At 48.3% G+C, this 25,401-nt stretch overlaps 1 protein-coding gene across 4 annotated transcripts in view; it reads right to left on the bottom strand.

Moving 5' to 3' along the window:
* Window positions 1-25,401, bottom strand: part of LOC130330008 (spectrin beta chain, non-erythrocytic 5-like) — a 119,783-nt gene that overhangs the window by 41,134 nt on the left and 53,248 nt on the right. For all 4 annotated transcript variants that reach the window (XR_008873448.1, XR_008873449.1, XM_056553561.1 and 1 more), the window contains exons 3-12: window positions 12,675-12,749; window positions 9,271-9,381; window positions 6,504-6,695; window positions 6,274-6,357; window positions 6,035-6,153; window positions 4,145-4,259; window positions 1,717-1,794; window positions 1,530-1,645; window positions 187-292; window positions 16-113 (exon numbers count right to left, since the gene is read on the bottom strand). Coding sequence is in view for 2 of the 4 variants with exons in the window: in XM_056553561.1 (XP_056409536.1) it covers window positions 16-113; window positions 187-292; window positions 1,530-1,645; window positions 1,717-1,794; window positions 4,145-4,259; window positions 6,035-6,153; window positions 6,274-6,357; window positions 6,504-6,695; window positions 9,271-9,381; window positions 12,675-12,749 (1,094 nt within the window). In the remaining 2 variants the exon portion in view is untranslated. The remainder of the gene's footprint in view (window positions 1-15; window positions 114-186; window positions 293-1,529; window positions 1,646-1,716; window positions 1,795-4,144; window positions 4,260-6,034; window positions 6,154-6,273; window positions 6,358-6,503; window positions 6,696-9,270; window positions 9,382-12,674; window positions 12,750-25,401) is intronic.

The raw sequence follows: 25,401 nt of genomic DNA, 5'->3' as shown, positions 1-25,401 counted from the left end.
ATATACTCCCTGCACCTCGTGGTCTGGCTTTGATGGCGACCTCTGACCTCTGTTTGTCGCTGTGGAGAGAGCGCGCTCAGTGCGGTGGATTTCCCAATATTCGTCTTCTCGATCTGAAAATATTAAACAATTGCGCTATAGAAGGGAAAGAGTTAATAGAGGAGGGGGGACCCGCCCGGCGCTGACCTGACACACAGGGACCACACATCCCAGGAGGCTCTGCTCTTGGTTTCCCACGCTGCTCTGCTGCGGGGTCACAGGGTCGCCCTCTTCTCTTCTGGACGGGGCCGTTCTGGGAGATGACAGAATTATCAGGATTGGATTATAGAAACCGTGGGAACCGTCAGCGCAGGCCCCCCGCATATCCAGCGCACCGTCCTGCAGGAGGCCTGCTCTAACAGCTGAGGGTTTGTTACAGTGCATCAGAGTAGAGAATGTAGAGAGATACACAGGGCAGCACTGCACTGATACATTGTAACGCTTTAACAGAACTCTGCACACAGCCGGCGAACCGAATCATGTCTTATCCTCCAGAGCTGCACTCACTATTCTGCTGTTACATCATGTCTTATCCTCCAGAGCTGCACTCACTATTCTGCTGTTACATCAGGTCTTATCCTCCAGAGCTGCACTCACTATTCTGCTGTTACATCCTGTCTTATCCTCCAGAGCTGCACTCACTATTCTGCTGTACATCATGTCTTATCCTCCAGAGCTGCACTCACTATTCTGCTGTTACATCATGTCTTATCCTCCAGAGCTGCACTCACTATTCTGCTGTTACATTATGTCTTATCCTCCAGAGCTGCACTCACTATTCTGCTGTTACATCATGTCTTATCCTCCAGAGCTGCACTCACTATTCTGCTGTTACATCATGTCTTATGCTCCAGAGCTGCACTCACAATTCTGCTGTTACATTATGTCTTATCCTGCAGAGCTGCACTCACTATTCTGCTGTTACATCATGTCTTATCCTGCAGAGCTGCACTCCCTATTCTGCTGTTACATCATGTCTTATCCTCCAGAGCTGCACTCACTATTCTGATGTTACATCATGTCTTATGCTCCAGAGCTGCACTCACTATTCTGCTGTTACATCATGTCTTATCCTCCAGAGCTGCACTCACTATTCTGCTGTTACATCATGTCTTATCCTCCAGGGCTGCACTCACTATTCTGCTGTTACATCATGTCTTATCCTCCAGAGCTGCACTCACTATTCTGCTGTTACATCATGTCTTATCCTCCAGAGCTGCACTCACTATTCTGCTGTTACATCATGTCTTATCCTCCAGGGCTGCACTCACTATTCTGCTGTTACATCATGTCTTATCCTCCAGAGCTGCACTCACTATTCTGCTGTTACATCATGTCTTATCCTCCAGAGCTACACTCACTATTCTGCTGTTACATCATGTCTTATCCTCCAGAGCTGCACTCACTAAGTGTAGAAACCACTCCATCTGTAACAATGCATAGTAGCAGAGTGAAGTGCATGATGGGAAGCTGCGGGGCAGACGTGGTACCTGAGTGTGTGCTGGAGTCGGGCCCATCGCTCCTTCATCTGCTGGTACTTGTGCAGCGCTCTGGATGACAGCAGAGGATGGAGTCTGGACACTTGGGAGATGGTGACATCCAACATCTGCAGGCGAGCGAGAAGACAATGACATGTAATTCCCCAACCACCCAGAGGGGGCGACAGTGTCCACTTACCATGATCTGTCTGCCGATGTCCCTGAGATCCTGATCTGTATGACCGCCATCTCTGCTCAGCGCCACCGCACTGCGGCTCTAGAGGGGAGGAGAGTGACCCCCACACCATCAATATGCAGCATTGTATACACCCTCCTCATACACCCTCCTCATACACCCTCCTCATACACCCTCCTCATACACCCTCCCAACCTCCTCATACACCCTACCAACCTCCTCATACACCCTCCTCATACACCCTCCTCATACACCCTACAACCTCCTCATACACCCTCCTCATACACCCTCCCAACCTCCTCATACACCCTCCTCATACACCCTACAACCTCCTCATACACCCTCCTCATACACCCTCCCAACCTCCTCATACACCCTCCTCATACACCCTACAACCTCCTCATACACCCTCCTCATACACCCTACCAACCTCCTCATATACCCTACCAACCTCATACACCCTCCTCATACACCCTACCAACCTCCTCATACACCCTACACCCTCATACACCCTCCTCATACACCCTACCAACCTCCTCATACACCCTCCTCATACACCCTACCAACCTCCTCATACACCCTACACCCTCATACACCCTCCTCATACACCCTCCTCATACACCCTACCAACCTCCTCATACACCCTACCAACCTCCTCATACACCCTCCTCATACACCCTACCAACCTCATCATACACCCTACACCCTCATACACCCTCTTCATACACCCTCCTCATACACCCTACACCCTCCTCATACACCCTACACCCTCCTCATACACCCTACCAACCTCCTCATACACCCTCCTCATACACCCTCCTCATACACCCTACATTCTCCTCATACACCCTACCAACCTCCTCATACACCCTACCAACCTCATCATACACCCTACCAACCTCATCATACACCCTCTTCATACACCCTCCTCATACACCCTCCTCATACACCCTACCAACCTCATCATACACCCTACCAACCTCCTCATACACCCTACCAACCTCCTCATACACCCTCCTCATACACCCTCCTCATACACCCTACCAACGTCATCATACACCCTACACCCTCCCCAGACTCCCTACCAACCTCCTCATACACCCTACACCCTCCTCATACACCCTACCACCCTCCTCATACACCCTCCTCATACACCCTCCTCATACACCCTACCAACCTCATCATACACCCTACCAACCTCATCATACACCCTACACCCTCCCCAGACACCCTACACCCTCCCCAGACACCCTACACCCTACTCATACACCCTACTCATACACCCTACACCCTCCTCATATACCCTACACCCTCCTCATACACCCTACACCCTCCTCCATACACCCTACACCCTCCTCCATACACCCTACACCCTCCTCATACATCCTCCTCATACACCCTCCACCCTCCCATACACCCTCCACCCTCCTCCATACACCCTACACCCTCCTCATACATCCTCCTCATACACCCTCCACCCTCCCATACACCCTCCACCCTCCCCATACACCCTCCACCCTCCTCATATACCCTAAACCCTCCTCATATACCCTACACCCTCCATCCTCCTCATATACCCTACACCTCCATACACCCTCCTCATACACCCTACACCCTCCTCATACACCTCACACCCTCCTCATATACCCTACACCCTCCTCCATACACCCTCCCCCATCCTACATCCTCCTCATATACCCTACACCTTCATACACCCTACACCCTCCTCATACACCCCACAGCCTCCCCGAAACACCCTCTTAATACATCCTCCTCATACACCCTACACCCTCCCCATACACCCTACACCCTCCCCATACACCCTACACCCTCCCCATACACCCTCCTCATACACCCTACATCCTCCTCATACACCCTACACCCTCCTCCATACACCCTACACCCTCCCCCATACATCCTCCTCATACACCCTACATCCTCCTCATACACCCTACACCCTCCTCATACACCCCACACCCTCCCCCATACACCCCACACCCTCCCCCATACACCCCACACCCTCCCCCATACACCCTCTTCATACACCCTCCACCCTCCCCATACACCCTACCCCCTCCTCATACACCTTACACCCTATTTATACACCCCCCTAATAACCCTACACCCTCCCCCATACACCCTCCTCATGCACCCTCTTCATACATCCTACACTCTCCCCCATACACCCTCCCCATACACCCTACACCCTCCTCATACACCCTCCCCATACACACTACACCCTCCTCATACACCCTCCCCCATAAACCCTCCTCCTACACCCTCCCCCATACACCCTACACCCCCCCTATAAACCTTCCTCATAGACCCTACACAATCCCCCAATACACAGCGCACCCTCCCCTATACATGTATTCTGTATGTCTACCCTGCAGGCCTGACATAATGGAGGTAGACTGTACCGGCCCCTCACCTTCTCCTCCAGGGTCCTCAGGATGGTGTCTGATTGATGCCACAGAGACGCTGCCTCTAGCGCCCACTGCAGGGTCTGGTGATGTTCATGTAGTGATGTCTGGAGCCGCAGCCACCTGTCCGGACAGACGGGAAACAAGTCAACACAAGAGGAGACCTTCTCAGACGGGTCAGGGGTGATGGCGGACAGACGTGTCCCGGCCCCCCCATTACACTGGGTACCATAGTGACCATGGGAGCTTAAATCACTAACGTCACATGACCAGAGGTCATCACCAATCTCACCAACACTATGTCCCCAGAGGTCGTCACCAATCTCACCAACACTACGTCCCCAGAGGATGTCACCAATCTCACCAACACTACATCCCCAGAGGTCGTCACCAATCTCACCAACACTACATCCCCAGAGGTCGTCACCAATCTCACCAACACTACGTCCCCAGAGGATGTCACCAATCTCACCAACACTACGTCCCCAGAGGATGTCACCAATCTCACCAACACTACGTCCCTAGAGGATGTCACCAATCTCACCAACACTACGTCCCTAGAGGATGTCACCAATCTCACCAACACTACGTTCCCAGAGGATGTCACCAATCTCACCAACACTACATCCCCAGAGGTCGTCACCAATACTACGTCCCTAGAGGATGTCACCAATCTCACCAACACTACGTTCCCAGAGGATGTCACCAATCTCACCAACACTACATCCCCAGAGGTCGTCACCAATCTCACCAACACTACGTCCCCAGAGGATGTCACCAATCTCACCAACACTACGTCCCTAGAGGATGTCACCAATCTCATCAACACTACATCCACAAAGGTCGTCACCAATCTCACCAACACTACGTTCCCAGAGGATGTCACCAATCTCACCAACACTACGTCCCCAGAGGATGTCACCAATCTCACCAACACTACGTTCCCAGAGGTCGTCACCAATCTCACCAACACTACGTTCCCAGAGGTCGTCACCAATCTCACCAACACTACGTTCCCAGAGGTCGTCACCAATCTCACCAACACTACGTCCCCAGAGGATGTCACCAATCTCACCAACACTACGTTCCCAGAGGTCGTCACCAATCTCACAAACACTACATCCCCAGAGGTCGTCACCAATCTCACCAACACTACGTTCCCAGAGGTCGTCACCAATACTACGTCGCTAGAGGATGTCACCAATCTCACCAACACTACGTTCCCAGAGGTCGTCACCAATCTCACCAACACTACGTCCCCAGAGGATGTCATCAATCTCACCAACACTACATCCCCAGAGGTCGTCACCAATACTACGTCCCTAGAGGATGTCACCAATCTCACCAACACTACGTTCCCAGAGGTCGTCACCAATCTCACCAACACTACGTCCCCAGAGGATGTCATCAATCTCACCAACACTACATCCCCAGAGGTCGTCACCAATACTACGTCCCTAGAGGATGTCACCAATCTCACCAACACTACGTTCCCAGAGGATGTCACCAATCTCACCAACACTACGTTCCCAGAGGATGTCATCAATCTCACCAACACTACATCCCCAGAGGTCGTCACCAATACTACGTCCCTAGAGGATGTCACCAATCTCACCAACACTACGTTCCCAGAGGATGTCACCAATCTCACCAACACTACGTTCCCAGAGGATGTCACCAATCTCACCAACACTACGTTCCCAGAGGATGTCACCAATCTCACCAACACTACGTTCCCAGAGGATGTCACCAATCTCACCAACACTACGTTCCCAGAGGATGTCACCAATCTCACCAGAGGATGTCACCCAGCTCTTCTATTGAGAGTGCCAGGTGACACCCTCCGATGCTGGCAGCCCCCGATGGCTCAGTAAATATGGCGGAGGGTTTTACTTTACATGCGATTGAGGTGTTTCCGGCGGGTGGCCGCGGCTCGGCTCTCCGGACGCCCCAGTTTCTCCAGTTTCTGGGCGAGGTTGTTGATGTTCTCCTGCAGGCTGCAGTAACGGATCTGCTCCTAAGGGAGAAGTACAGACAAGGTCACGGATAAGCGTTGCCCCCCCCTGTCGCTGGAGCTGGGTATTACAGGGTCCGGCACTGGAAGGAATAATTCCCGAGCCGCCGCCATCGCTCTCACCTGCTTCAGGTCCAGGATTTTGCGGGTTATCTGCACTTTGTCCAGGTTCTCGTCCAGGAGGAGGTGAAGGGGGGGAATATCCTCCTGCAGAGACATTAAGTGTATATATATATATATATATATATATATTCTATGTACAGAGGGGGCTCTCCGAGTCATGTCCACATATATACACGTATGCTGATAAGTGGCGCCATTGACCTCCAGGATGGGGGCACCGCTGCTCTCACCTTCTCCCTCATCCACATTTCCAACTCATCTGCCTTCTTATTGAACTCAAGCAGGGCTGTGGCCCCGCCCAGTGCGCAGTTCTGATTGACGGCCATCTTCTTCAGTAGTTGCCATTGGTCCCTCAGAGTGTGGAGTTGGGAGCGGACTGAGGCCATGCCGGGGGGCTGGGCCCTGGACACCTGATCAACCATCTGCAAAGAAGATTATGCAAATGAGGGACCAGGAAGGGGGGGGGGGGGGGGGTTCCTGCTGCCTCTGCACCTACCACGTCATGATCTGTGTGTGGGAGGAGCCTAATGTAATCTGGGGCACAAGTGATTTATCATGGGGGATTAAGTATAATGTATGAGGAGTGTAGTTATAATGTAGGGAGGGGAAGTATAATGTATCAGGAGTGCCGGGATAATGTAGGGGGGGGGGATGATATATAATGTGTGAGGACTGCAGTTATAATGTAGGGGGGATATAGTATAATGTATGAGGAGTGCAGTTATAATGTAGGGGGATGATGTAAAATGTATGAAGAGTGCAGTTATAATGTAGGGGGGCTCAAGTATACAGTTCGAGGAGTGCAGTTATAATGTAGGGGGGATCAAGTATAATGTATGAGGAGTGCTGTTCTAATGTTGGGGAGGAATTATGAATAATGTATGAGGAGTGCAGTGATAATGTACGGGGGATATAATATAATGCATGAGGAGTGCAGTTATAATGTAGGAGGTGGATGATGTATAATGTATGAGGAGTGCATTTATAATGTAGGGGGATGATGTATAATGTATGAGGAGTGCAGTGATAATGTAGGGGGGTGATGTGTAATGTATGAGGAGTGCAGTTATAATGTAGGAGGTGGATAATGTATAATGTATGAGGAGTGCAGTGATAATGTAGGGGGTGACGTATAATGTATGAGGAGTGCAGTGATAATGTAGGGGGGATGAAGTATAATGAGTGCAGTTATAATGTAGGGGGATATAGTATAATGTATGAGAAATGCAATTATAATGTAGGAGGTGGATGATGTATATTGTATGAGGAGTGCAGTTATAATGTAGGGCTTGGATGATGTTAAATGTGTGAGGAGTGCAGTTATAATGTAGGGGGGGGGTCAAGTATACTGTATGAGGAGTGCAGTTATAATGTAGGGGGGGGATCAAGTATAATGTAGGGCGGGTGATGTATAATGTGTGAGGAGTGCAGTTATAATGTAGGGGGTATAGTATAATGTATGGGGAGTGCAGTTATAATGTAGGGGGGCGGATGTATAATGTATGAGGAGTGCAGATATAATGTAGAGGGGGATGATGTATAATGTATGAGTAGTGCAGTTCTAATATTGGGGGGAATGATGTATAATGTATGAGGAGTGCAGTGATAATGTAGGGGGATGAAGTATAATGTATGAGGAGTGCAGATATGATGTAGAGGGGGGATGAAGTATAATGTATGAGGAGTGTAGTGATAATGTATAATGTATGAGGAGTGCAGATATAATGTAGGGGGGATATAGTATAATGTATGAGGAGTGCAGTTAATATGTTTAGGGGGATGATGTATAATGTATGAGGAGTGCAGTTATAATGTAGAGGGGGATGATGTATAATGTATGAGGAGTGCAGTTATAATGTAGAGGGGGATGATGTATAATGTATGAGAAGTGCAGTTATAATGTAGAGGGGGATGATGTATAATGTATGAGGAGTGCAGTTATAATGTAGAGGGGGATGATGTATAATGTATGAGGAGTGCAGTTATAATGTAGAGGGGGATGATGTATAATGTATGAGGAGTGCAGTTATAATGTAGAGGGGGATGATGTATAATGTATGAGGAGTGCAGTTATATTGTAGAGGGGGATGATGTATAATGTATGAGGAGTGCAGTTATAATGTAGAGGGGGATGATGTATAATGTATGAGGAGTGCAGATATAATGTAGGGGGGATGATGTATAATGTATGAGGAGTGCAGTTATAATGTAGGGGGGATTATGTATAATGTATGATGAGTGGAGATATAATGTAGGGGGGATTATGTATCATGTATGAAGAGTGCAGATATAATGTAGTGGGATGATGTATAATGTATGAGGAGTGCAGTTATAATGTAGGGGGATGATGTATAATGTATGAGGAGTGCAGTTATAATGTAGGGGGGATTATGTATAATGTATGATGAGTGGAGATATAATGTAGGGGGATGAAGTATAATGTACGAGGAGTGCAGTTATAATGTAGGGGGGTGATGTATAATGTATGAGGAGTGCAGTTATAATGTAGTGGGATGATGTATAATGTATGAGGAGTGCAGTTATAATGTAGGGAGATGATGTATAATGTATGAGGAGTGCAGTTATAATGTAGGGGAATGAAGTATAATGTATCAGGAGTGCAGTTATAATGTAGGGGGATGAAGTATAATGTATGATGAGTGCAGATATAATGTTGGGGGGATATAGTATAATGTATGAGGAGTGCAGTTATAATGTAGGGGGGGATGATGTATAATGTATGAGGAGTGAAGTTATAATGTAGGGGGGGATTATGTATAATGTATGAGGAGTGCAGTTATAATGTAGGGGGGGATGATGTATAATGTATGAGGAGTGCAGTTATAATGTAGGGGGATGAAGTATAATGTATGAGGAGTGCAGTTATAATGTAGGGGGATGAAGTATAATGTATGAGGAGTGCAGTTATAATGTAGGGGGGATTATGTATAATGTATGAGGAGTGCAGTTATAATGTAGGGGGGTAGGTATGGGCACCTGGCTCAGCTGCAGCACGGACCCCTCGTAGGTCTGGAGGTCTCTCTGGAGGGTTGAGGTGTCGCCCTCTTCAGTCACCTCCTGTAGTTTACACTGCACCCAGTTCTCCACCTGCAGAAGAGACAGAGAGGAAAGACTGTCTGATCTGTAATAATGAACCAGAGATTATACCGAACATTCCACTGTGCATCCCCATACTGATACACTGTATCCCCCGTCTTACTGACAAACGGCACCCCCCTTCTCCCCTCTTACTGACACACGGCACCCTCACCCTCCCCTCTTACAGACACACGGCACCCCCCAGCCTCCCCTCTTACTGACACACGGCACCCCCCCTCTTACTGACACACGGCACCCCCCCCTCTTACTGACACACGGCACCCCCCCCGCTTACTGACACACGGCACCCCCCCTCTTACTGACACACGGCACCCCCCCCTCTTACTGACACACAGCACCCCCCCTCTTACTGACACACGGCACCCCCCCCTCTTACTGACACACGGCACCCCCCCTCTTACTGACACACAGCACCCCCCCTCTTACTGACATAGAATCTGGGTGGAGGTATCTGCATCTCTTTCACAGGGGTCTCCAGGCTGAGGGCCCCAGGAAGCTCCATAGAAACCTCACAAAAACTGAGGGCGGGGTCCTTCTATGCCCCAAAGGCTGACACTCTACTATTATATTCTAATGAGGGCAACGAGGTCCTGGGAATTAACCCCTGCAGCCCCAGAGAGGATCCAATCTCAGAGTACAACAATACCATCAGGCCATGATGGAGCCCGATGTGACCTCAACAATCACGGACCCCTAAGAATCAATGGACCCCTAAGAATCACTGGACCCCTAAGAATCAATGGACCCCTAAGAATCAATGGACCCCTAAGAATCACTGGACTCCTAAGAATCACTGGACCCCTAAGAATCAATGGACCCCTAAGAATCAATGGACCCCTAAGACTCAATGGACCCCTAAGAATCAATGGACCCCTAAGAATCACTGGACCCCTAAGAATCACTGGACCCCTAAGAATCAATGGACCCCTAAGAATCACTGGACCCCTAAGAATCACTGGACCCCTAAGAATCAATGGACCCCTAAGAATCAATGGACCCCTAAGAATCACTGGACCCCTAAGAATCACTGGACCCCTAAAATCACTGGACCCCTAAGAATCACTGGACCCCTAAGAATCAATGGACCCCTAAGAATCAATGGACCCCTAAGAATCAAGGGCCGGGACTGTGCTGCAGCTCCTGTCAATCATCTCCTGTCAATCATCAGGCAGCATTTCATTGTATCCAGTCCACAGAAAGGAAAAGCCCAGACTCCATCTTAATCATGTGACCTGTACTGATACATTGTAACAAACCCTCAGGATAGGAGAGACTTGTGCTGTGATGTGTCCATCCCCCCATTACCTGTACTTACACATTGTAACAGACCCCAGAACAGCACAGTGAGCTCTCCTCACTGCCGGACCCCAAAAAACACCTGCAGAACATCTCCCCATGTCCCTCTGTACCCAGGACCTGCAGAACATCTCCCCCATATCCCTCTGTATCCAGGACCTGCAGAACATCTCCCCCATATCCCTCTGTACCCAGGACCTGCAGAACATCTCCCCCATATCCCTCTGTATCCAGGACCTGCAGAACATCTCCCCCATATCCCTCTGTATCCAGGACCTGCAGAACATCTCCCCCATGTCCCTCTGTACCCAGGACCTGCAGAACATCTCCCCCATATCCCTCTGTATCCAGGACCTGCAGAACATCTCCCCCATATCCCTCTGTATCCAGGACCTGCAGAACATCTCCCCCATATCCCTCTGTATCCAGGACCTGCAGAACATCTCCCCCATATCCCTCTGTATCCAGGACCTGCAGAACATCTCCCCCATATCCCTCTGTATCCAGGACCTGCAGAACATCTCCCCCATATCCCTCTGTATCCAGGACCTGCAGAACATCTCCCCCATGTCCCTCTGTACCCAGGACCTGCAGAATATCTCCCCCATGTCCCTCTGTACCCAGGACCTGCAGAACATCTCCCCATGTCCCTCTGTACCCAGGACCTGCAGAACATCTCCCCCATGTCCCTCTGTACCCAGGACCTGCAGAACATCTCCCCCATATCCCTCTGTATCCAGGACATGCAGAACATCTCCCCCCATATCCCTCTGTATCCAGGACCTGCAGAACATCTCCCCCATGTCCCTCTGTACCCAGGACCTGCAGAATATCTCCCCCATATCCCTCTGTATCCAGGACCTGCAGAACATCTCCTCTATACCCCTCTGTACCCAGGACCTGCAGAACATCTCCACTCTATCACTCTGTACCCCGGACCTGCAGAACATCTCCCCCATGTCCCTCTGTACACAGGACCTGCAGAACATCTCCCCCATGTCCCTCTGTATCCAGTACCTGCAGAACATCTCCTCTATATCCCTCTGTATCCAGGACCTGCAGAACATCTCCCCTATATCCCTTTGTATCCAGGACCTGCAGAACATCTCCCCTATATCGCTCTGTATCCAGGACCTGCAGAACATCTCCCCTATATCCCTCTGTATCCAGGACCTGCAGAATATCTCCCCATATTCCTCTGTATCCAGGACCTGCAGAACATCTCCTCTATATCCCTCTGTACCCCGGACCTGCAGAACATCTCCCCTATATCCCTTTGTATCCAGGACCTGCAGAACATCTCCCCTATATCGGTCTGTATCCAGGACCTGCAGAACATCTCCCCTATATCCCTCTGTATCCAGGACCTGCAGAACATCTCCCCTATATCCCTCTGTATCCAGGACCTGCAGAACATCTCCCCTATATCCCCTGTACTCAGGACCTGCAGAACATCTCCCCTATATCCCTCTGTATCCAGGACCTGCAGAACATCTCCCCTATATCCCTCTGTATCCAGGACCTGCAGAACATCTCCCCTATATCCCCCTGTACTCAGGACCTGCAGAACATCTCCCCTATATCGGTCTGTATCCAGGACCTGCAGAACATCTCCCCTATATCCCTCTGTATCCAGGACCTGCAGAACATCTCCCCTATATCCCTCTGTATCCAGGACCTGCAGAACATCTCCACTATATCCCCCTGTACTCAGGACCTGCAGAACATCTCCACTATATCCCCCTGTACTCAGGACCTGCAGAACATCTCCACTATATCCCCCTGTACTCAGGACCTGCAGAACATCTCCCCTATATCCCCCTGTACTCAGGACCTGCAGAACATCTCCCCTATATCCCCCTGTACTCAGGACCTGCAGAACATCTCCCCTATATCCCCCTGTACTCAGGACCTGCAGAACATCTCCCCTATATCCCCCTGTACTCATGTGCTCACAATCTGCAGCACTGCAGCCCCCCATTTACCTGCTTGATCTCCCGGCTGAGCTGTATGATGTCGGGGGGCGAAGTCCTCAAAGAATCACAGGGGGGTCCAGGACCCTGCAACAGGAAGACATCAGTCACCCCATGTGACCCAGTACTGAGCCCCCAAATAACATTTCCTTCATACAATCAGCCTACAATGGGGTTATCCTCCAGAGCTGCACTCACTATTCTGCTGTTACATCATGTCTTATCCTCCAGAGCTGCACTCACTATTCTGCTGTTACATCATGTCTTATCCTCCAGAGCTGCACTCACTATTCTGCTGTTACATCAGGTCTTATCCTCCAAAGCTGCACTCACTATTCTGCTGATACATCATGTCTTATCCTCCAGAGCTGCACTCACTATTCTGCTGTTACATCATGTCTTATCCTCCAGAGCTGCACTCACTATTCTGCTGTTACATCATGTCTTATCCTCCAGAGCTGCACTCACTATTCTGCTGTTACATCAAGTCTTATTCTCCAGGGCTGCACTCACTATTCTGCAGTTACATCATGTCTTATCCCCCAGAGCTGCACTCACTATTCTGCTGTTACATCATGTCTTATCCTCCAGAGCTGCACTCACTATTCTGCAGTTACATCATGTCTAATCCTCCAGAGCTGCACTCACTATTCTGCTGTTACATTATGTCTAATCCTCCAGAGCTGCACTCACTATTCTGCTGTTACATCATGTCTTATCCTCCAGAGCTGCGTTCACTATTCTGCTGTTACATCATGTCTTATCCTAAAGAGCTGCACTCACTATTCTGCTGTTAAATCATGTCTTATCCTCCAGAGCTGCACTCACTATTCTGCTGTTACATCATGTCTTATCCTCCAGAGCTGCACTCACTATTCTGCAGTTACATCATGTCTTATCTTCCAGAGCTGCACTCACTATTCTGCTGTTACATCATGTCTAATCCTCCAGAGCTGCACTCACTATTCTGCTGTTACATCATGTCTAATCCTCCAGAGCTGCACTCACTATTCTGCTGTTACATCATGTCTTATCCTCCAGAGCTGCACTCACTATTCTGCTGTTACATCATGTCTAATCCTCCAGAGCTGCACTCACTATTCTGCTGTTACATCATGTCTAATCCTCCAGAGCTGCACTCACTATTCTGCTGTTACATCATGTCTTATCCTCCAGAGCTGCACTCACTATTCTGCTGTTACATCATGTCTTATCCTCCAGAGCTGCACTCACTATTCTGCTGGAACATCATGTCTTATCCTCCAGAGCTGCACTCACTATTCCGCTGTTACATTATGTCTTATCCTCCAGAGCTGCACTCACTATTCTGCATTATGTCTTATCCTCCAGAGCAGCACTCACTATTCTGCATTATGTCTTATCCTCCAGAGCAGCACTCACTATTCTGCAATATGTCTTATCCTCCAGAGCTGAACTCACTATTCTGCATTATGTGTTATCCTCCAGAGCTGCACTCACTATTCTGCATTATGTCTTATCCTCCAGAGCAGCACTCACTCTTCTGCTGTTACATCATGTCTTATCCTCCAGAGCTGCACTCACTATTCTGCTGTTACATCATGTCTTATCCTCCAGAGCTTCACTCACTATTCTGCTGTTACATCATGTCTTATCCTCCAGAGCTGCACTCACTATTCTGCTGTTACATCACATCCTATCCTCCAGAGCTGCACTCACTATTCTGCTGTTACATCATGTCTTATCCTCCAGAGCTGCACTCACTATTCTGCTGTTACATCATGTCTTATCCTCCAGAGCTGCACTCACTATTCTGCTGTTACATCACATCCTATCCTCCAGAGCTGCACTCACTATTCTGCTGTTACATCATGTCTTATCCTCCAGAGCTGCACTCACTATTCTGCTGTTACATCATGTCTTATCCTCCAGAGCTGCACTCACTATTCTGCTGCTACATCATGTCTTATCCTCCAGATCTGCACTCACTATTCTGCTGCTACATCATGTCTTATCCTCCAGAGCTGCACTTACTATTCTGCTGTTACATCATGTCTTATCCTCCAGAGCTGCACTCACTATTCTGCTGTAACATCATGTCTTATCCTCCAGAGCTGCACTCACTATTCTGCTGTTACATCATGTCTTATCCTCCAGAGCTGCACTCACTATTCTGCTGTTACATCATGTCTTATCTTCCAGAGCTGCACTCACTATTCTGCTGTTACATCATGTCTTTTCCTCCAGATCTGCACTCACTATTCTGCTGCTACATCATGTCTTATCCTCCAGAGCTGCACTTACTATTCTGCTGTTACATCATGTCTTATCCTCCAGATCTGCACTCACTATTCTGCTGCTACATCATGTCTTATCCTCCAGAGCTGCACTTACTATTCTGCTGTTACATCATGTCTTATCCTCCAGAGCTGCACTCACTATTCTGCTGCTACATCTTGTCTTATCCTCCAGATCTGCACTCACTATTCTGCTGTTACATCATGTCTTATCCTCCAGAGCTGCACTCACTATTCTGCTGTTACATCATGTCTTATCCTCCAGAGCTGCACTCACTATTCTGCTGTTACATTATGTCTTATCCTCCAGAGCTGCACTCACTATTCTGCTGTTACATCATGTCTTATCCTCCAGATCTGCACTCACTATTCTGCTGTTACATCATGTCTTATCCTGCAGAGCTGCACTCACTATTCTGCTGTTACATCATGTCTTATCCTCCAGAGCTGCACTCACTATTCTGCTGTTACATCATGTCTTATCCTCCAGATTTGCACTCACTATTCTGCTGTTACATCATGTCTTATCCTGCAGAGCTGCACTCACTATTCTGCTGTTACATCATGTCTTATCCTCCAGAGCTGCACTCCCTATTCTGCTGTTACATCATGTCTTATCCTCCAGAGCTGCACTCACTATTCTGCTGTTACATCATGTCTTATCCTCCAGAGCTGCACTCACTATTCTGCTGTTACATCATGTCTTATCCTCCAGAGCTGCACTCACTATTCTGCTGTTACATCATGTCTTATCCTCCAGAGCTGCACTCACTATTCTGCTGTTACATCATGTCTTATCCTCCAGAGCTGCACTCCATATACAGCAGGAAACAACACGTTAGGGGTTAATATGGGGGCGCACATTTCCTGGGTGAGGTCAGGCCGCCCCCAGCACAGACACAATAAGGGTTGTGTCCAGTATCAGTCGGGGTCACACGGGGCGAAGATTCATCATCTGCACAGACTGAAGCCGCCAAATACTGATCCGGTTATAACAAAGGGAAATTCTCTGCAGCTGATTCCACCGCACACTGTGCACAAGTATAAGTGATTCCACCGCACACTGTGTGCACAACTATAAGTGATTCCACCGCACACTGTGTGCACAAGTATAAGTGATTCCACCGCACACTGTGTGCACAAGTATAAGTGATTCCACCGCACACTGTGTGCACAAGTATAAGTGATTACACCGCACACTGTGTGCACAAGTATAAGTGATTCCACCGCACACTGTGTGCACAACTATAAGTGATTCCACCGCACACTGTGTGCACAAGTATAAGTGATTCCACCGCACACTGTGTGCACAAGTATAAGTGATTCCACCGCACACTGTGTGCACAAGTATAAGTGATTACACCGCACACTGTGTGCACAAGTATAAGTGATTCCACCGCACACTGTGTGCACAACTATAAGTGATTCCACCGCACACTGTGTGCACAAGTATAAGTGATTCCACCGCACACTGTGTGCACAAGTATAAGTGATTCCACCGCACACTGTGTGCACAAGTATAAGTGATTCCACCGCACACTGTGTGCACAACTATAAGTGATTCCACCGCACACTGTGTGCACAAGTATAAGTGATTCCACCGCACACTGTGTGCACAAGTATAAGTGATTACACCGCACACTGTGTGCACAACTATAAGTGATTCCACCGCACACTGTGTGCACAAGTATAAGTGATTCCACCGCACACTGTGTGCACAAGTATAAGTGATTCCACCGCACACTGTGTACTTAAGTATAAGTGATTACACCGCACACTGTGTGCACAACTATAAGTGATTCCACCGCACACTGTGTGCACAAGTATAAGTGATTCCCCCGCACACTGTGTGCACAAGTATAAGTGATTCCACCGCACACTGTGTGCACAAGTATAAGTGATTCCACCGCACACTGTGCACAAGTATAAGTGATTCCACCGCACACTGTGCACAAGTATAAGTGATTCCACCGCACCCTGTGTGCACAAGTATAAGTGATTACACCGCACACTGTGTGCACAAGTATAAGTGATTCCACCGCACACTGTGCACAAGTATAAGTGATTCCACCGCACACTGTGCACAAGTATAAGTGATTCCACCGCACACTGTGTGCACAACTATAAGTGATTCCACCGCACACTGTGTGCACAAGTATAAGTGATTCCACCGCACACTGTGTGCACAAGTATAAGTGATTCCACCGCACACTGTGTGCACAAGTATAAGTGATTCCACCGCACACTGTGTGCACAACTATAAGTGATTCCACCGCACACTGTGTGCACAAGTATAAGTGATTCCACCGCACACTGTGTGCACAAGTATAAGTGATTACACCGCACACTGTGTGCACAACTATAAGTGATTCCACCGCACACTGTGTGCACAAGTATAAGTGATTCCCCCGCACACTGTGTGCACAAGTATAAGTGATTCCACCGCACACTGTGTACTTAAGTATAAGTGATTACACCGCACACTGTGTGCACAACTATAAGTGATTCCACCGCACACTGTGTGCACAAGTATAAGTGATTCCCCCGCACACTGTGTGCACAAGTATAAGTGATTCCACCGCACACTGTGTGCACAAGTATAAGTGATTCCACCGCACACTGTGCACAAGTATAAGTGATTCCACCGCACACTGTGCACAAGTATAAGTGATTCCACCGCACCCTGTGTGCACAAGTATAAGTGATTACACCGCACACTGTGTGCACAAGTATAAGTGATTCCACCGCACACTGTGCACAAGTATAAGTGATTCCACCGCACACTGTGCACAAGTATAAGTGATTCCACCGCACACTGTGTGCACAAGTATAAGTGATTCCACCGCACACTGTGTGCACAAGTATAAGTGATTCCACCGCACTCTGTGTGCACAAGTATAAGTGATTCCACCGCACACTGTGTGCACAAGTATAAGTGATTCCACCGCACACTGTGTGCACAAGTATAAGTGATTCCACCGCACGCTGTGTGCACAAGTATAAGTGATTCCACCGCACGCTGTGTGCACAAGTATAAGTGATTCCACCGCACACTGTGTGCACAAGTATAAGTGATTCCACCGCACACTGTGTGCACAAGTATAAGTGATTCCCCCGCACACTGTGTGCACAAGTATAAGTGATTCCCCCGCACACTGTGTGCACAAGTATAAGTGATTCCACCGCACACTGTGTGCACAAGTATAAGTGATTCCACCGCACACTGTGTGCACAAGTATAAGTGATTCCACCGCACACTGTGTGCACAAGTATAAGTGCTTCCACCGCACACTGTGTGCACAAGTATAAGTGATTCCACCGCACACTGTGTGCACAAGTATAAGTGATTCCACCGCACACTGTGTGCACAAGTATAAGTGATTCCACCGCACACTGTGTGCACAAGTATAAGTGATTCCACCGCACACTGTGTGCACAAGTATAAGTGATTCCACCGCACACTGTGTGCACAAGTATAAGTGATTCCACCGCACACTGTGTGCACAAGTATAAGTGATTCCACCGCACACTGTGTGCACAAGTATAAGTGATTCCACTGCACACTGTGTGCACAAGTATAAGTGATTCCACCGCACACTGTGTGCACAAGTATAAGTGATTCCCCCGCACACTGTGTGCACAAGTATAAGTGATTCCACCGCACACTGTGTGCACAAGTATAAGTGATTCCACCGCACACTGTGTGCACAAGTATAAGTGATTCCACCGCACACTGTGCACAAGTATAAGTGATTCCACCGCACTCTGTGTGCACAAGTATAAGTGATTCCACCGCACACTGTGTGCACAAGTATAAGTGATTCCACCGTACACTGTGTGCACAAGTACAAGTGATTCCACCGCACACTGTGTGCACAAGTATAAGTGATTCCACCGCACACTGTGTGCACAAGTATAAGTGATTCCACCGCACACTGTGTGCACAAGTATAAGTGATTCCACCGCACGCTGTGTGCACAAGTATAAGTGATTCCACCGCACGCTGCGTGCACAAGTATAAGTGATTCCACCGCACACTGCGTGCACAAGTATAAGTGATTCCACCGCACACTGTGTGCACAAGTATAAGTGATTCCACCGCACACTGTGTGCACAAGTATAAGTGATTCCACCGTACACTGTGTGCACAAGTATAAGTGATTCCACCGCACACTGTGTGCACAAGTACAAGTGATTCCACCGCACACTGTGTGCACAAGTATAAGAGATTCCACCGCACACTGTGTGCACAAGTATAAGTGATTCCACCGCACACTGTGTGCACAAGTATAAGTGATTCCACCGCACACTGTGTGCACAAGTATAAGTGCTTCCACCGCACACTGTGTGCACAAGTATAAGTGATTCCACCGCACACTGCGTGCACAAGTATAAGTGATTCCACCGCACACTGTGTGCACAAGTATAAGTGATTCCACCGCACACTGTGTGCACAAGTATAAGTGATTCCACCGCACACTGTGTGCACAAGTATAAGTGATTCCACCGTACACTGTGTGCACAAGTATAAGTGATTCCACCGCACACTGTGTGCACAAGTACAAGTGATTCCACCGCACACTGTGTGCACAAGTATAAGAGATTCCACCGCACACTGTGTGCACAAGTATAAGTGATTCCACCGCACACTGTGTGCACAAGTATAAGTGATTCCACCGCACACTGTGTGCACAAGTATAAGTGCTTCCACCGCACACTGTGTGCACAAGTATAAGTGATTCCACCGCACACTGTGTGCACAAGTATAAGTGATTCCACCGCACACTGTGTGCACAAGTATAAGTGATTCCACCGCACACTGTGTGCACAAGTATAAGTGATTCCACCGCACACTGTGTGCACAAGTATAAGTGATTCCACCGCACACTGTGTGCACAAGTATAAGTGATTCCACCGCACACTGTGTGCACAAGTATAAGTGATTCCACCGCACACTGTGTGCACAAGTATAAGTGATTCCACCGCACACTGTGTGCACAAGTATAAGTGATTCCACCGCACACTGTGTGCACAAGTATAAGTGATTCCACCGCACACTGTGTGCACAATTATAAGTGATTCCACCGCACACTGTGTGCACAAGTATAAGTGATTCCACTGCACACTGTGTGCACAAGTATAAGTGATTCCACCGCACACTGTGTGCACAAGTATAAGTGATTACACCGCACACTGTGTGCACAAGTATAAGTGATTCCACCGCACACTGTGCACAAGTATAAGTGATTCCACCGCACACTGTGCACAAGTATAAGTGATTCCACCGCACACTGTGCACAAGTATAAGTGATTCCACCGCACACTGTGTGCACAAGTATAAGTGATTCCACCGTACACTGTGTGCACAAGTATAAGTGATTCCACCGCACACTGTGTGCACAAGTATAAGTGATTCCACCGCACACTGTGTGCACAAGTATAAGTGATTCCACCGCACACTGTGTGCACAAGTATAAGTGATTCCACCGCACACTGTGTGCACAAGTATAAGTGATTCCACCGCACACTGTGTGCACAAGTATAAGTGATTCCACCGCACACTGTGTGCACAAGTATAAGTGATTCCACCGCACACTGTGTGCACAAGTATAAGTGATTCCACCGCACACTGTGTGCACAAGTATAAGTGATTCCCCCGCACACTGTGTGCACAAGTATAAGTGATTCCACCGCACACTGTGTGCACAAGTATAAGTGATTCCACCGCACACTGTGTGCACAAGTATAAGTGATTCCACCGCACACTGTGTGCACAAGTATAAGTGATTCCACCGCACACTGTGTGCACAAGTATAAGTGATTCCACCGCACACTGTGTGCACAAGTATAAGTGATTCCACCGCACACTGTGTGCACAAGTATAAGTGATTCCACCGCACACTGTGTGCACAAGTATAAGTGATTCCACCGCACACTGTGTGCACAAGTATAAGTGATTCCACCGCACACTGTGTGCACAAGTATAAGTGATTCCACCGCACACTGTGCACAAGTATAAGTGATTCCACCGCACACTGTGTGCACAAGTATAAGTGATTCCACCGCACACTGTGTGCACAAGTATAAGTGATTCCACCGCACACTGTGTGCACAAGTATAAGTGATTCCACCGCACACTGTGTGCACAAGTATAAGTGATTCCACCGCACACTGTGTGCACAAGTATAAGTGATTCCACCGCACACTGTGTGCACAAGTATAAGTGATTCCACCGCACACTGTGTGCACAAGTATAAGTGATTCCACCGCACACTGTGTGCACAAGTATAAGTGATTCCACCGCACACTGTGTGCACAAGTATAAGTGATTCCACCGCACACTGTGTGCACAAGTATAAGTGATTCCACCGCACACTGTGCACAAGTATAAGTGATTCCACCGCACACTGTGTGCACAAGTATAAGTGATTACACTGCACACTGTGTGCACAAGTATAAGTGATTCCACCGCACACTGTGTGCACAAGTATAAGTGATTCCACCGCACTCTGTGTGCACAAGTATAAGTGATTCCACCGCACACTGTGTGCACAAGTATAAGTGATTCCACCGCACACTGTGTGCACAAGTATAAGTAATTCCACCGCACACTGTGTGCACAAGTATAAGTGATTCCACCGCACACTGTGTGCACAAGTATAAGTGATTCCACCGCACACTGTGCACAAGTATAAGTGATTCCACCGCACACTGTGTGCACAAGTATAAGTGATTCCCCCGCACGCTGTGTGCACAAGTATAAGTGATTCCACCGCACACTGTGTGCACAAGTATAAGTGATTCCACCGCACACTGTGTGCACAAGTATAAGTGATTCCACCGCACACTGTGTGCACAAGTATAAGTGATTCCACCGCACACTGTGTGCACAAGTATAAGTGATTCCCCCGCACACTGTGTGCACAAGTGTAAGTGATTCCACCGCACACTGTGTGCACAAGTATAAGTGATTCCCCCGCACACTGTGTGCACAAGTATAAGTGATTCCACCGCACACTGTGTGCACAAGTATAAGTGATTCCACCGCACACTGTGTGCACAAGTATAAGTGATTCCACCGCACTCTGTGTGCACAAGTATAAGTGATTCCACCGCACACTGTGTGCACAAGTATAAGTGATTCCACCGCACACTGTGTGCACAAGTATAAGTGATTCCACCGTACACTGTGTGCACAAGTATAAGTGATTCCACCGCACACTGTGTGCACAAGTATAAGTGATTCCACCGCACACTGTGTTCACAAGTATAAGAGATTCCACCGCACACTGTGTGCACAAGTATAAGTGATTCCACCGCACACTGTGTGCACAAGTATAAGTGATTCCACCGCACACTGTGTGCACAAGTATAAGTGCTTCCACCGCACACTGTGTGCACAAGTATAAGTGATTCCACCGCACACTGTGTGCACAAGTATAAGTGATTCCACCGCACACTGTGTGCACAAGTATAAGTGATTCCACCGCACACTGTGTGCACAAGTATAAGTGATTCCACCGCACACTGTGTGCACAAGTATAAGTGATTCCACCGCACACTGTGTGCACAAGTATAAGTGATTCCACCGCACACTGTGTGCACAAGTATAAGTGATTCCACCGCACACTGTGTGCACAAGTATAAGTGATTCCACCGCACACTGTGTGCACAAGTATAAGTGATTCCACCGCACACTGTGTGCACAAGTATAAGTGATTCCACCGCACACTGTGTGCACAATTATAAGTGATTCCACCGCACACTGTGTGCACAAGTATAAGTGATTCCACTGCACACTGTGTGCACAAGTATAAGTGATTCCACCGCACACTGTGTGCACAAGTATAAGTGATTACACCGCACACTGTGTGCACAAGTATAAGTGATTCCACCGCACCACTGTGCACAAGTATAAGTGATTCCACCGCACACTGTGCACAAGTATAAGTGATTCCACCGCACACTGTGCACAAGTATAAGTGATTCCACCGCACACTGTGTGCACAAGTATAAGTGATTCCACCGCACACTGTGTGCACAAGTATAAGTGATTCCACCGCACACTGTGTGCACAAGTATAAGTGATTCCACCGCACACTGTGTGCACAAGTATAAGTGATTCCACCGCACACTGTGTGCACAAGTATAAGTGATTCCACCGCACACTGTGTGCACAAGTATAAGTGATTCCACCGCACACTGTGTGCACAAGTATAAGTGATTCCCCGCACACTGTGTGCACAAGTATAAGTGATTCCACCGCACACTGTGTGCACAAGTATAAGTGATTCCACCGCACACTGTGTGCACAAGTATAAGTGATTCCACCGCACACTGTGTGCACAAGTATAAGTGATTCCACCGCACACTGTGTGCACAAGTATAAGTGATTCCACCGCACACTGTGTGCACAAGTATAAGTGATTCCACCGCACACTGTGTGCACAAGTATAAGTGATTCCACCGCACACTGTGTGCACAATTATAAGTGATTCCACCGCACACTGTGTGCACAAGTATAAGTGATTCCACTGCACACTGTGTGCACAAGTATAAGTGATTCCACCGCACACTGTGTGCACAAGTATAAGTGATTACACCGCACACTGTGTGCACAAGTATAAGTGATTCCACCGCACACTGTGCACAAGTATAAGTGATTCCACCGCACACTGTGCACAAGTATAAGTGATTCCACCGCACACTGTGCACAAGTATAAGTGATTCCACCGCACACTGTGTGCACAAGTATAAGTGATTCCACCGTACACTGTGTGCACAAGTATAAGTGATTCCACCGCACACTGTGTGCACAAGTATAAGTGATTCCCCCGCACACTGTGTGCACAAGTATAAGTGATTCCACCGCACACTGTGTGCACAAGTATAAGTGATTCCACCGCACACTGTGTGCACAAGTATAAGTGATTCCACCGCACACTGTGTGCACAAGTATAAGTGATTCCACCGCACACTGTGTGCACAAGTATAAGTGATTCCACCGCACACTGTGTGCACAAGTATAAGTGATTCCACCGCACACTGTGTGCACAAGTATAAGTGATTCCACCGCACACTGTGTGCACAAGTATAAGTGATTCCACCGCACACTGTGTGCACAAGTATAAGTGATTCCCCCGCACACTGTGTGCACAAGTATAAGTGATTCCACCGCACACTGTGTGCACAAGTATAAGTGATTCCACCGCACACTGTGTGCACAAGTATAAGTGATTCCACCGCACACTGTGTGCACAAGTATAAGTGATTCCACCGCACACTGTGTGCACAAGTATAAGTGATTCCACCGCACACTGTGTGCACAAGTATAAGTGATTCCACCGCACACTGTGTGCACAAGTATAAGTGATTCCACCGCACACTGTGTGCACAAGTATAAGTGATTCCACCGCACACTGTGTACACAAGTATAAGTGATTCCACCGCACACTGTGTGCACAAGTATAAGTGATTCCACCGCACACTGTGTGCACAAGTATAAGTGATTCCACCGCACACTGTGCACAAGTATAAGTGATTCCACCCGCACACTGTGTGCACAAGTATAAGTGATTCCACCGCACACTGTGTGCACAAGTATAAGTGATTCCACCGCACACTGTGTGCACAAGTATAAGTGATTCCACCGCACACTGTGTGCACAAGTATAAGTGATTCCACCGCACTCTGTGTGCACAAGTATAAGTGATTCCACCGCACACTGTGTGCACAAGTATAAGTGATTCCACCGCACACTGTGCACAAGTATAAGTGATTCCACCGTACACTGTGTGCACAAGTATAAGTGATTCCACCGCACACTGTGTGCACAAGTATAAGTGATTCCACCGCACACTGTGTGCACAAGTATAAGTGATTCCACCGCACACTGTGTGCACAAGTATAAGTGATTCCACCGCACACTGTGTGCACAAGTATAAGTGATTCCACCGCACACTGTGCACAAGTATAAGTGATTCCACCGCACACTGTGCACAAGTATAAGTGATTCCACCGCACACTGTGTGCACAAGTATAAGTGATTCCACCGCACACTGTGTGCACAAGTATAAGTGATTCCACCGCACTCTGTGTGCACAAGTATAAGTGATTCCACCGCACACTGTGTGCACAAGTATAAGTGATTCCACCGCACACTGTGTGCACAAGTATAAGTGATTCCACCGCACGCTGTGTGCACAAGTATAAGTGATTCCACCGCACGCTGTGTGCACAAGTATAAGTGATTCCACCGCACACTGTGTGCACAAGTATAAGTGATTCCACCGCACACTGTGTGCACAAGTATAAGTGATTCCCCCGCACACTGTGTGCACAAGTATAAGTGATTCCCCCGCACACTGTGTGCACAAGTATAAGTGATTCCACCGCACACTGTGTGCACAAGTATAAGTGATTCCACCGCACACTGTGTGCACAAGTATAAGTGATTCCACCGC

Source organism: Hyla sarda, unplaced genomic scaffold, assembly GCF_029499605.1.
Source record: "Hyla sarda isolate aHylSar1 unplaced genomic scaffold, aHylSar1.hap1 scaffold_329, whole genome shotgun sequence".
NCBI lineage: Eukaryota > Metazoa > Chordata > Amphibia > Anura > Hylidae > Hyla > Hyla sarda.
This window is presented reverse-complemented; position numbering and strand designations above follow the sequence as displayed.